The 13,135-nt window shown below is 40.2% G+C and overlaps 3 protein-coding genes across 4 annotated transcripts; 1 reads left to right on the top strand and 2 right to left on the bottom strand.

Annotated features, from left to right (window-relative positions):
• Window positions 1-906: 906 nt before the first annotated feature.
• On the top strand, window positions 907-4,079 carry LOC135625606 (probable serine/threonine-protein kinase PBL28). Its single transcript, XM_065130624.1, has 8 exons — window positions 907-1,163; window positions 1,523-1,631; window positions 1,721-1,905; window positions 2,266-2,464; window positions 2,550-2,713; window positions 2,813-2,917; window positions 3,500-3,622; window positions 3,698-4,079. Exons 2-8 carry the CDS (start codon window positions 1,562-1,564, stop codon window positions 3,899-3,901), a joined length of 1,050 nt encoding a protein of 349 aa, XP_064986696.1. The 5' UTR covers window positions 907-1,163; window positions 1,523-1,561; the 3' UTR covers window positions 3,902-4,079.
• A 332-nt stretch (window positions 4,080-4,411) lies between these two features.
• LOC135625605 (xyloglucan O-acetyltransferase 3-like) lies at window positions 4,412-6,417 on the bottom strand. The gene is made up of 3 exons (XM_065130623.1): window positions 5,732-6,417; window positions 5,362-5,648; window positions 4,412-5,269 (listed from the first exon to the last, which is right to left on the bottom strand). Exons 1-3 carry the CDS (start codon window positions 5,973-5,975, stop codon window positions 4,499-4,501), a joined length of 1,302 nt encoding a protein of 433 aa, XP_064986695.1. The 5' UTR covers window positions 5,976-6,417; the 3' UTR covers window positions 4,412-4,498.
• Window positions 6,418-9,287: 2,870 nt separating this feature from the next.
• LOC135625895 (cyclin-D2-1-like) lies at window positions 9,288-12,403 on the bottom strand. 2 transcript variants are annotated; one of them, XM_065131021.1, is made up of 6 exons: window positions 11,978-12,403; window positions 11,768-11,854; window positions 10,847-10,942; window positions 10,574-10,775; window positions 10,361-10,491; window positions 9,288-10,273 (listed from the first exon to the last, which is right to left on the bottom strand). In XM_065131021.1, exons 1-6 carry the CDS (start codon window positions 12,227-12,229, stop codon window positions 10,097-10,099), a joined length of 945 nt encoding a protein of 314 aa, XP_064987093.1. In that variant the 5' UTR covers window positions 12,230-12,403; the 3' UTR covers window positions 9,288-10,096. The 2 variants fall into 2 exon arrangements, with proteins under 2 accessions (XP_064987093.1, XP_064987094.1); XM_065131022.1 differs by having other exon boundaries at window positions 10,361-10,449.
• Window positions 12,404-13,135: the final 732 nt, after the last annotated feature.

Here is a 13,135-nt window from a genome sequence, read left to right as displayed (position 1 = left end):
GCCGCAAACCAGAACCATCAATAATATGATCGATCATTCACAAAACAACCATTTTCCAATCATGAACTTGCATTGTATATGCATCACGAGCACATCGATGACCAGCGTTCTCTAATCGACTCCGGAGTATTATCCATTTCAGACAAACACTGGGAAGACAATAATCATATGCACATCCTCTTCGCCTTCTCGGATGTGTCGACAGAAACTACGGCTACTGACCAGTGGATACAAAATCATCCATCCCTCCCAAGAGAAATCATACGAACTCGTTAAACAAATCATACGAAATCATCAAGTATCAATCAATGATGACACACATGATTGTAGCAGGTGGCAACGAATTGATTTCATTCCATCAGCTATAAAGATTGTAGGGGAACCAATGCATGATGAAGATGATGATGATAGTCTTATCTTTGGGGAACAAAAAGCAAAGATAAGTAAAAAAGGATTTGTTTTCCATACACATCCAGTACATAAATGGGGCCAACTTAGCTTTATGCATAGTGGGTGGCAACTCTGATATGGTAAATAATCTCTCTGAATGCATTAGGGGTTTATCCTTATTCAAATAGATTCTATTAATTATTATTATTATAGTCTGAATCGAGTACAAGAATCAGCAATAGATCACATCACCTTCCTAAAATCAATTATAATCAGAATTAACAATACATATTAATAAATAACAGATGACATCAGGACAGGCGAGTGACTGAAAGCTTCCTCTCACCAGCTCTCACCACCCGGTGCTCCAAACCGTGTGTAACGGTCAAACTCCCCTCTCCTTTCCTTGTCCTCTTTTCCCGCCACCTCTCTTCCGTAAACGAACGTCCTTCTCTTTCGACACCACTGCTGCCTTTTACTTTGCTTATCCTGCACGTACTCTTTGCTTTCCTTGCTATCCTTTCCCTTCTCTTCTCTTTACTCCTTTTTGCCGGAACTGTGACTCGGTGGTTGTTTGCTCTCCCACCCTCACTTGCCTTTCATTCTTAACTCCCAAGCGAGTCCTCCTGGGTCTGCCCCGTCCCTTTCTTCCCAGTCTCACTCTGCATCAGCCTTCTCCCTTATCTATCTCCCTTCTCCTTCAGGCCCCCCTCAGGGAATTGCAGCAGCCTTCCCCTGCCAAAGCCGATGCCTCTCTGCGTTTCCCACCTGAGGTGCGTGGGCATTGCCACGGTCAATTTGACTGCTTTGAGCTTTGGTCTCGGGTTCTTTGCCGGGAATAAGGGCAACTTCCATGTTGTTGTTTCCGCGAGATGAATGTTACGTTGCTTACTTTCTTGTTTTCCTTTTATGATTTAGTTGGATTTCTCCTTGTGCAAGTCATTCTTGTTCCAAGATCGTTTTATCATTCTCCCGATTAGTATCTTCTCATCTTCTGATTTTTGAAGTGTTTTTTGCACTGTTTTTGACGTCCCTAATATGTTTGCGGTTTTGATACTCGAGTCCTGTATATATGATACTTACTATATTGGTTTTTTAGCTGACGGTCGGCTGATTCTTTTCTTGAAATCAGGAATTCTGCAGTTTGATTCAGATTTTTCGAGGGGTCGATATGCCTTTCAACATTGTTTCAGCATGGAACAAGAGAAGAAGAAGCAAATCCCACGATCATATGGACCCTTGTACGTGATATCTTTCATTTTTCTTGTTGATTTTTAAGAAGGATGGTTCTTCTCGAAACGAATCTCTTCATCTCTTGATTTCTTGACAGGGATATATGAGCCTGTTGATTATTGGCAACTTAAAGGACAAAAACCCTCTTTCGGAAGGCGCAATTGCTCATCTGTTTTCACTCTCAGGGAAATGGAGGAGGCAACATCTTCATTTAATGAAGAGAACCTGCTCGGAAAAGGAGGATTTGGCCGGGTGTACAAGGGAATTCTCAGGAATGGAGAGGTTCGTGAGTATCGCCATTGTTTTCATGGAAGATTAAGCTTCATTTTCAGATTCCTATGCCAGTAGGAAAAACACACATCATTTTCCCCTGTTTACACCTTCATTTCACTCACTTCGAACTGTTTCATGTTTGTCATGGAGAAATTAACCGATTTCCACTTTGATTCCATGCATCACAAGCTCAAAATCGACGAGTTTGTATACTCGTTTTCTATTTGTCAAATGTGATCATTTTGGTTCTCGATAATTTTGTTCCGAGTTTTCTAAGACAGTGAAGTAACAAAGAGAAGGACTGTTGGCGAGTCGGCACACACCTGCTTTGATGCTTTCTCATACTGACATGTATCGAACGATTTATAGGTTGTTGCGATCAAGAAGATGGATTTACCTCCTTATAAACAAACTGATGGTGAACGCGAGTTCCGAGTAGAAGTAGACATCTTGAGCAGACTGGAACATCCAAATTTGGTAACACTGATCGGATATTGTGCTGACGGGAAGGATAGGTTTCTTGTCTACGAGTACATGCCGAATGGAAACCTTCAAGATTATTTGAATGGTTGGTTCCATTAAGTTGCAGTATCATCTTGATCTGTTCTGTATAAACATCATTCTTAATCAAATTTCTCCTGTCCATTCATAAGGAATTAGGGAAACAAAGATGGACTGGGCTTTGAGGCTGAAGGCAGCACTTGGAGCAGCGAGGGCTTTGGCTTATCTCCATTCCAGTTCTGCTGCTGGTATTCCTGTTGTGCATAGAGACTTCAAATCTTCCAACATTCTCTTGAATGAATACTTTGAGGCCAAGGTAATGAAGAGATTAAGTATCCACGAATTACGAATCTGATGCAACTTGTGGTGCTACAGTGTTGCATGGCATGACTGTGATGATTGCTCGACTCCTCAGATTTCTGACTTTGGACTTGCTAAGCTAATGCCGAACGGTGAGGATATATATGCAACCACAAAGCTCCTAGGTACTTTTGGCTACTTTGATCCTGAGTATGCATTGGTATGCATCCACTTCCTCTTGATTTCTTAGTGAATTATGATTCATAACTAGTTTCTAAGCTCTGCTGCAGTCTCTTACTACAGTTTCTGAACTACCCTGCTTCATGCTTTCTTCCAATTAAAATAGATTGATGTATCAGAACTGAGTTTTCCGCGGCCCAGTTTTATAATCGGTATTTCGAAAGGCAGGCAATCATCTCACACTTTAGTGTCATGAAGGTGGCTAATCCTTTCGAAAACAAATGAAGACGATCGATGTTGTTTAATGTTCTAAATTCGGATAGAATGACATGAATGCCTAAGTGAAGGTTGGATGTGTGGAAGGCAGTTTATGTTCAGCACTCTTCCCCGAAGAGAGTCAAATTTCAAAGAAGAAACATGTTCAAGTTTTTTCTTTTTCTTTTTTTGCTTTGAATACTTTCCAACTTGAAACATGTTCAAGTTTGATTCCACAGTAAACAAAAAAAAATGCTTAACTAATCCTTCTGTATATTTAGTTATACAGTGCTTTCTTTCTTATAACTAACTCTGCAACACCTACAGAAAGCTTCAACTTCTAATAAGATTTCCTAGATTTTTACAGACAGGAAAGCTCACCTTACAGAGTGATGTCTACGCCTATGGCGTCGTCCTGCTTGAACTGTTGACCGGTCGGACAGCAGTAGAACTCAACCAGGGTCCTTGTGAACAAAATCTTCTGTTACAGGTACAGGACTTTGAATTGTAGGATAGATAACCTACGGGTAAATGCAGTAAGCTCATGAAGGCTTACATGTTCTAGGTTCGACATCTATTAAATGATCGAAAGAAATTGCGAAAAGTGGTTGATCCTGACATGGCTAAAAGCTCATATACCATGGACTCCATCTCCATGTTTGTAAGTCTTGCCGCACGCTGTGTTCGCATGGAAAGCTGCGGGAGGCCATCCATGGCAGAGTGTGTGAAGGAGCTGCAACTCATCATATGCGCCAATACGAGAGTATAAACAAACCATGTTGTGAAGAACTCAGATTCGTAGGAACAGGTTTTTGTATGTTAAGCATCCAATTGAAGATTTCTTTTGCCATTTTTCTTTTTATGTCATTCGAGATACTGCAAACAATTCAAGACACAGTGTGAATAGTAGGAGTGTTGTGTTTCGGAATCCATTTCTTTCTTGTGAATGTTTTCCTTGATAACTTCTTCTTGTTCTGTGAGTAAAGGTTTTGGGTCGAGACAGAATGATGGAAACTTAGCACGATCTCCATTCACAAAAAATACAGCCTTGAAGTTGGCATTCCTAAATCTGATGTCTTAGTCATGATTAATTCTCTCAGAATTAGATTCGAGGAAAACTATAGTTTCCATCCATGTTTTGACTCCTCACCTGTGACTTTTTCTCGACCTGCATAGTCTGGACTTCCGGGATGATCATTTCACCCTCAAACAGATTCCTAGAGAGACAGAAATCTTTGTTTCAAACTCTTAAATAAGAGACGCATGAATGGGATTCAAGAACACATCCGCATGGTTTATTCAAGAACCAACAAAATGTTATGGAATTTACTGAATACGAATGATAAAAAATGTACAAAATAGTCGACTAAGAAGGTAGAAAATTTTTCTCGAGAGTCGCAAGCAGTAGATCGCTCCACATATCGATAGGCCCAGGCAAGCACCAGTGCAAGCAGTCATTGACACTCGCCTTCGATTTCTTGGTCCAGTGATCCCCAGGATGCGCGTCAGCCCTCAGCATCATAGCTTTGGTGACATCCAATACCCCAAACCTCATCTTCCCTCCGCTCTCTTGCTGTCTTACTCTCTCGATCTCTTCTAACTGAATCTTTCTTATCTCCCAGGCGACATCATCCAGGAGTATCCGAGTCTCATTCAATGGCCGAGTCCTATTGCAGTATCCTCCGGTGAGCCAAGAGCCATTCTCAAAGTGTGACGATGTGAAGGTCCTCAAGAAGGCGACAAGCCCTTCACAATCCTTGCATGAACTTATGTACTGCAGGGCTGTTCTGAGCGCCCTTCTGATGGTCACAGTGACGTCGAACTCTGTCAGGTTTTGCCCCCTGCAGTTGATGCAACCGATCATCTTTCCCTCTTCGTACAAATGGATCCCTCTGAAGAACCAGTTGCCACCGGAGATGACGGCAAAATCTACACCAGGAAGCTTCTCTGCCCAATTGGTGCTCACCTTGTCCAGGTGAATCTCAAATGAGTTTGAAGCTGTTCCATTTATGATTCTCGGTCTCGCTTCTACGAAATACTCTGTCCACATGACCATGAGGGTGAAATCATGCGGTGGGAAGTACCATGTCACGTATTTCCCACCTGAATCCCTGGAAACTTCCCTTGGGGTCTCTGCCTGCACCACAAGTAGCACATCATGTTGTAGTCGTAGCTTCAGTTAATCTCGGGCATCGAATTAGCACCAGCAATGAAGGCATAAGATATCACCTGAGACAGGAGGCATAGCAAAGAATCGATCTGATTCCGGGCCAGGGAGTCTCCGATGAAGGCCATCTTCTTCCCTCTAACTATGTTCAAGAACGTCTCGGGCTCAAACCTCGGTATGTCGCAACTATCCGGTTGCCATCTCCAATACAAATAGCTCTGATCCTTGCCATACTTGCCGCAGTTATTGATATCAGGGTACGTCGGGCATGTCAGGTTGGTGTAGATCGATGCTCCTGCTTCTTTCACCCACTTGCCCTTCGATGTGTCGCATTGCTCTTCGTTGCCATCTGCACCGACGGAAGAAGGAAGTTACCATCATAATGCATCGACGCTGCCGAGCAGTGGAAGAAATGTGGTGCAGTGAAGTTACCAGCGGAGAGTTGTGGGGAGGAAGAACTGTTGTGCACTGGCGTCACACCGCTGGTGTTAGCAGGGAGAGAAGGGCTTTGGTTTGAGACATCACTGGTGGTGACGAGAGGGCTTTGGGTGAGAACAGCTTTGATACTGATGCTGAAAGTGGAGGATGAATGCATGATGAAGAGGGCAAGGATGGTGGAGACGACCAGTAGCCACAGCAGAGGGCCGACCTTCCTCTGGATCACACTCCACTCCATGCTTGCTGCAGTGGAGCATTGGCATGGAGGGAGGGAGAGAGAGAGAGAGCAGGAACCATCTTAATGGACATGGCATGGGAGCCCAAGGTATGTGGAGTATTCAGAAGGGTGGGCACAACCACTCTCAACCTGCTTCTTCCCTCGTTAGCTCAACTGATGAGGAAATTGCAGAGGACAAGTGACCTTGGGTTGTATGGAAACTTGGTTTGCTTCTCATGGTAGGTAGGTAGAACTGGTGGCGGAGTTGCCTTCATCATCAACCTTGGTTTCACTACCAAATCAAAACTGGGAAGAGACACCACACCATTGCCGAACATTGTTGTTATGGACTCAACCTCGACACCTACCACAGAGCTCCCATAAAACTTGTCTTTGCAGTTGTCACCATTGCTGAACATTGTTGTCATATCATAGTGTGTCCATCCATATTCATTATTACCTTCAAAGAAGCTTCTCTGTGCAGCCAGCCTCCTTTCAACGGAGACAACATCTTTTCCGGTTAACTTGGCAAAATAATAATCTCCTTTCAAAGGAGGCAACATCTTTCAAAGCGCAATCGTTGATGTCACCATATGCATCCAAGGGATGTAGTTTACTTGAGATTGGTCACCATGGTATCTTTAATCTTTAACCAAAGATACAGCACATCTGAGGAGGATAATGCCAAGCAAGAACAATATAATCAATCCAATCCATCCAGGAATTCCAACAGTCGATAACCTGGATAGAAAAGCCACGTCCCAAAATGCTAAGCACAGTTTAGTTTGCAGCATCGGCAGTAACCATCGGTAGAGATGTAGCAGAAAGTATCAGCGGAAGAACTACCCAACTTTTCATTGGTCAACGGATCACACGGTTGGGTGTGGGTGCATTAGTTTACCTAACAAATGTATCGAGAAACACCATTAATGACATGAACACAGCGAAACACCGTTCAAGTCCTCCTCGGCTGAGACTTCTAACTCCAGTTTACACGTTCGTGCTTGTCTTGAGGAAAGTGTTTGGAGACAAAATTTAGGGTTTCCATTTTCCTCTTATTTGCTTTGTTGTTAATAATGACACAATCTGTCTTATTTGCTAGTGATTTGGGCTAAATCTAATTAGGTTTAGCTCATCAAAATATTTAAATTGAAATCGATAATAATATATTCATCAGATTCTTCTTATGTATCGATCATAATATTATTTATTTTTGATATGAAACTAATCGAGTATTATAAATAAATAAATAAAAATATATATAATAATAATGATTGAGAAGAAGCCTTAGCCCCATTAGATGATTAGGCCTTTGAGATAAATATTCGGAAAAAAGATGAACAGCTTAGTATTAGATAGAAGGACATTATTCCTTGTTCTCCTTTAATAGATATATTAGGAATAAAGACTGACCATGGTATATGTCAGATGGTTCTTTTTTGTTTTTCTAATAAAAAACAGGTTATCTATATCAAAGTATTACAAAAGACACTTGTTAACATACCAGTAAAAATATAAATTATCCTCATTTAATGATATGATTTTATGATGTCTATATTTTATAAATATGATAAATGATATGCTCATATTTTTTTTATTTTTAAGATTGAGGTACATCAAATGATTTTATTTTAAGCTAAAAAGTAATGTATATTTAAGTTTTTTTATAAAATTTTATAATAATTCAAGATTGTTTGATCAATTAAAATAGTAAAATAAAACTTCTTCGTAGAATTATGTGATAGTTTGATTTAATTTAGGTTAATTATATATTATCTCTTGTAATTAGTTGTCGTTAATATCTTAATCCTTACAATTTCAAAAGTTATATTGGAATTCCTATAATAACGATAGTGAAATATTGAAATATCTACATAGAGTTTAAAATATAATTTTATAATATTAAAAATTAAGAGATTTTATTAGAATAATGAGTTAAATATTTTATTTTCATAAAACTATAGAATCTTAATGTAACTTTTCAAAGTACAAAAATCAAAATACTAAAAATAACTAATTAGTGGGGATAATATGTAATTAGCTCCACTTAATTTTAACTAATTAGTGGACTGAGTTGACTTGATGCATTATATTGCAGTGATGATCGAAACTAGTATGATAATTTGTTTTATAAAACAATTAAAAAAAAAATCTTAACCATATGCTTACTTACGTTGTATCTGAAAGAATATATCTTTTTGATCCCTTCCCTTCCCTTGTGAGGTAAATGCCGATTATGGCTATCATGTAGATTCGTTTGTCACGTTCTTAACAATCTCACTGTATTTGAACTTCTCAAAATTGCTGCTTTCTACAGTATAATCTACAGAAACCAGAAGCAAAAGCTTCTTCTTCCCCAAATTATTATCTGAACCAGAGGTACCAGAACTGATGCGCTCTCTCTCTCTCTCTCTCTCTGTCTAATGAACGTGACAATGTGAGCCATGCCAAAGATTGCAGGTTGGCCGCCAGCAACAACAGCCATGGTCCCAACTCGAAATTGCAGCATCGGCCATGGCCAAGACCATGAGTTCGTTAGCAGCAGCAGCAGCAGCAGCAGCAGAAGGAGGAGGCGCGGGCGGGAGGCCAGATGAGATGCCTTTGCTCCGTACCGCACTCATTGAGCTGTCTTGTTTGGATGTATTCCATCCCAATCTGATGCCATGTCCCCCATTACCATTCCATTATTCTCTCTCTCTCTCTGGCCATGTATCCTGCTCACGGAAGATGAGTCTCTTCAGGCAAGGCCAAAGCAGGAAACAGCAGAAAAGGGAGTAAAGCTGCTCTCGCTCTCTCTCTCTCTCTCTGCGCTTTAAAGTGCTCTTGGGAACGTCTGGTTGTATGGCTCGTGAGCCATACTTTTGTGTGCTTTTCCACTCTGCCTCTCCTACAAAACGATGCTGCAAGGACATTAGCCTACAGTGCAAGAATCTGGCAATCACCACTCCATCAACAAGTGGGCTCCTGTACTGCTGAAACATCTCACTACTCAATTCTCCTAATTTTATAGAATGACTGCCACATTTCCTACGAGTACTATATATATATATATATATATATCATATGGATGGAACGAGATGTTGATGTCACTCAACTCACCTTCACCATTTTATAGAATCACTGATGCCAGAAAAGACTGATTCTGCTCATATATCTTAATGCATTATCCAACAAAAGATTTGATTCATATCTGCAAAAGGTAGCAACCGATGATAACAAAAAAGGCATGAAAGCAGATATGTTCTCATTCAAAAATTAATTGCTCTGATTTGGGCATTTCCAGTTGCAGAGTTAGGAACATGAACTGTAGAGTAGCCTTTCCAAATGCATAGATGTATCAATTTTCTTTTATTGATTTGGAATAACACAACCTTCAAAAGACATCATTCGAGGATGCAGCCTGAAGCCAGATGAATACACATCCTCTCCAGGTTGACATGCATTGTCTAAACAATACATTAAAGATCCTTAACAATCAATCACACAAACAAAGAAAACCAATCTCCATAATACATACTGATGTGGCTGACTGAGGAGGACATCGGCCCCACCGACAACAGATGTGGAGCAAACTGCCATTTGGAATCTATCCTTGCTCACATGTACTACTGGTTACCCGCATCTTTGACTGCCATCTCATTCTCACCCTCGGCTGTAGAAACACCCAATCAGTTGATATCTCTTTCATCCAGCAATGAGTGCTAACTGTGATTCTTACAGCCCCCACACCCTCCACAAACAAGATCATGTCCCTCCACTCTCACCACCAGAAAATAATGGCAGATCCCCCTCCCTCGAGAATCTGCAACACTTTGCTATCATAGCCTATAAAGATAGCAAAGATCCACAAATGAAAGAACTTCAAGAAAAAAAGAACCAAAAATAATAATCATCCACCCGGCTTACTTCCTCGTTAGACACACAATCATAAACCAGAATCCTAATTGCTTCACTAAGATCCCCAGACTCCTCTGAAAAATAATGAGGAATCTGCAAATCCCCAAAAAAAAAAAGAAATTGCCTACGCACTGTAGAAATATGCAGCTGATTTTACGAAGCCCACTTCCTAGAATAGAAGAAGAAGATAAAAAAAAAAAAACTTATCAGGTTTCCTGTAAACTCTCCTTGTCATTATCCACCCATCAGCAATTGTTGTTCAGCTTCCTTCTTTTATTGGGTGGGGAAGAAGAGGATGATACACTTGGCCCCATGTTCATTGGGGTGGCAACTCTGAGTTGCGGAAGAATCATTGGAGGCTCTCTCCTCGTTATATCGACAATTACTTGCTTGAGTGATTGATAGCAATCGGCAATCCCTTCCTATAAAAAAGAAAAATGCAGCCTAGTATACTTTTTTTCTATCAAAGCTGCACAGTTTTAGCTACTTCGAGACTGAATTTTTCTCACCTCTATTAATCCGGTGCACCACGATGCTGCAATACCAGGATTAACAAATGTTAGATCCTTAACCTCATCGGTCGCACAAATAATGGAAGCTGCAGCAAGTGATGATGGGCGGTGACTTAGGAACTTTATGTCTGTTACACCAAATGTTTCAGCTTAAATCGAGAATGCAGTTCTTAATTATTCATATTGTAATGACAATCATAATTACGTAACCTTTCGTTGTTGCCAATGTAATTTCGGTGACCCGTGAAACCAAAGATCTTGCATACTTTCCTGCAGGGTCGATCTTGTGAACAAAGAAATTAATGAAAGTGAAGGGTGTCACAGATCGCAATCTCCAGTTCAATGCATTGAGCACGAGAAGCTCCATTCTGAGAATTGTGCGAGGTTCGAAAATGAACTTTGCACCCTCAACCTAAGCAAATAAAAAAAATGAAGATTAGCAAATACAGTTGACCAAATAAAATGTATTGAGGTTTCTTTTACCTGCAAGTCTAATAGGGATGGGAGCAGGGTCTCCTCCAATTTTGCAGCCAGGGAGAGGCATGCCACCGACAGAAGTTGCAATGCCCATTCATTTTGCTGCATGGGCAGATCGAACATGTATGAGATAACCTATCTTCTTAAAACAAAAAATAATAATAATGGAAAAGGTTCCATGATACAACTAATAAGACTGTGCTGAATTTTGTTCTATTTTTATGTTTGCAGATGCAGCTAGGATCATCGTCACCCCCAAGTTAGCAATTAAAAAAGTACATGTGAATGCTAACTTTGTGGATGAGAAGACTCGTATTTATTCTCCATCATCCAATCCTGTTCTTTTCCTAATTTTTCTGGACTGACCAGAAATGTTAGGTAAACCAACCCTTCTAACCTAGTGTAAATGATCACTTTCCTTTCCACAGGGTCCTATTAGTACATAGAAGGAAGCCTAAAATTTAGGAATCCAAGTCGAAAGCATAAAAAACAGGGCGATCAGGGCTTGCACACTCATATTTACTCATGTGCCAAAACTGCATCATCATCCAAATCGGAGAACATTTTCAACTCTTGCCTCTACAAAGAAAAACTAATAGTATTTTTTTTTCCTCTATTCACAAACAAAAAAAATTATTTTTCAATATGGCTCCAAAAGTTTTACTAATATTAATGAATCTACAACCACCCTTCTATCCATAATCCATAGGAACATACATACTTTCTCATCGAACTCCCTTATGTGGCCAAACTTAGTTTCCTTAAGATGATACTGCAAAACAACCAAAGATGTATAAAGATTTTAGAATTGGTTATTTGTCATTCCTCGAGTCACGGGAAATCTCAAACTCATTCCTTTTAAGAATTAACATAAAGCTATAATGTAATTACGAGAAGAGGAGCGAAGAACATTGGGAATGAACAAACCGGTAAGCGGTGAGAAGAGAGGAAGCGATCCAAGTAGTTAACGGCAAGATACGCCGTCAATGGACGGAAACCGTAGTACACATGCACCTGAAAAGAAGGGAAAAGAAATAACGATAGAGCACTTAAAACTTCCGCCAGACGACGGTAAGGGGATCCGGCTCGAGATAGCAAATCACTACAGAATCGAGATAGCATGCGCCGGCGGGGGACCTTGAGGATCCAGGCGACGGCCTCCTGGCGCGCCACCGAGTCGAGCGATTTGGACCGGAACCGGTCCGGGTAGTCGAACCCGGGCGAGTAGTCCGTCTCCGCCGCTATGAGCCCGGCGATGGATTCGTCCGATTCATCGGGGAACTCGACCAGACCCACGGCGCCGCCCGGCGAGTCTCCGGCGAGTACACTAGCGTCTTCCCTGCACAAAAGGTCGCCGCAGGAGGCATGGTCTGATGGCGTGAACGGCATGGTCTCCTCATTGCTTTCCCATCGTCGCGGAACACCAAAAGCCCCCGCACAGAGAGATAGAGGAAAACGTAGAGAGAGAGAGAGATAGAGAAAAAAGAGACTGGGATAGAGCGAGTCAGAGAGAGGAAGCGGGATGGGGAAGGCCGGAAGGGGAGAAGAAGAGAATATGGCAGTGGAGAGAGAGAGAGAGAGAGAGAGGGAGTACAGAATGATAAGAGGTTTTGTTCTTCGATGTATATATTTTATGATAAGGCGAGTATGCAAGTAAAAGAATATATATATATATATATATATATATATATATATATATATATATACGATATTTAGGATATCTTATTGAATATTATAACACCTAATCTCAACGAACACAACGAAGAAGCTATGAAATATAGTCTTCTAATATTATACGACAAACAGTATCATAAGAGATAGACATTGGTGTCAATTATAATATTTTTCAAAAGGTATATAGTGTTTTGGACACCTCACAAAAAAGATTATAAATCAACCTAATAACTTGTACAAAACACTATGAATCACCCTAATAACTGACTCCTAGCCTTACAAATATGATCTTCTAATACCCTATATATAACAAACAGTATCATGAGAGAGAGAAGATCATATCAATTATAATATCTTTTAATATCTATATAGTGTTTTAGATTAATTGTACAATGTTCTAGATATCTTATCAAAAAATAATATTTAAGAGAAAAAACTCTTTCTAATGCTCTACTGTTCTAAATATCTTTTGTAATCTAGATAATGAAGATTCGAGTTACGAAAATAATCTTTTTAAATATTTAAGAGTAAGACTACATATATTGATTATCTCTAGTAAGAAAAATATGAAAGTAAGTTTTTCGATTATGTATATAAGTGGTAAAGTCAGAATATCACATT

Source organism: Musa acuminata, chromosome BXJ2-10 (assembly GCF_036884655.1).
Source record: "Musa acuminata AAA Group cultivar baxijiao chromosome BXJ2-10, Cavendish_Baxijiao_AAA, whole genome shotgun sequence".
Lineage (NCBI taxonomy): Eukaryota > Viridiplantae > Streptophyta > Magnoliopsida > Zingiberales > Musaceae > Musa > Musa acuminata.
This window is presented reverse-complemented; position numbering and strand designations above follow the sequence as displayed.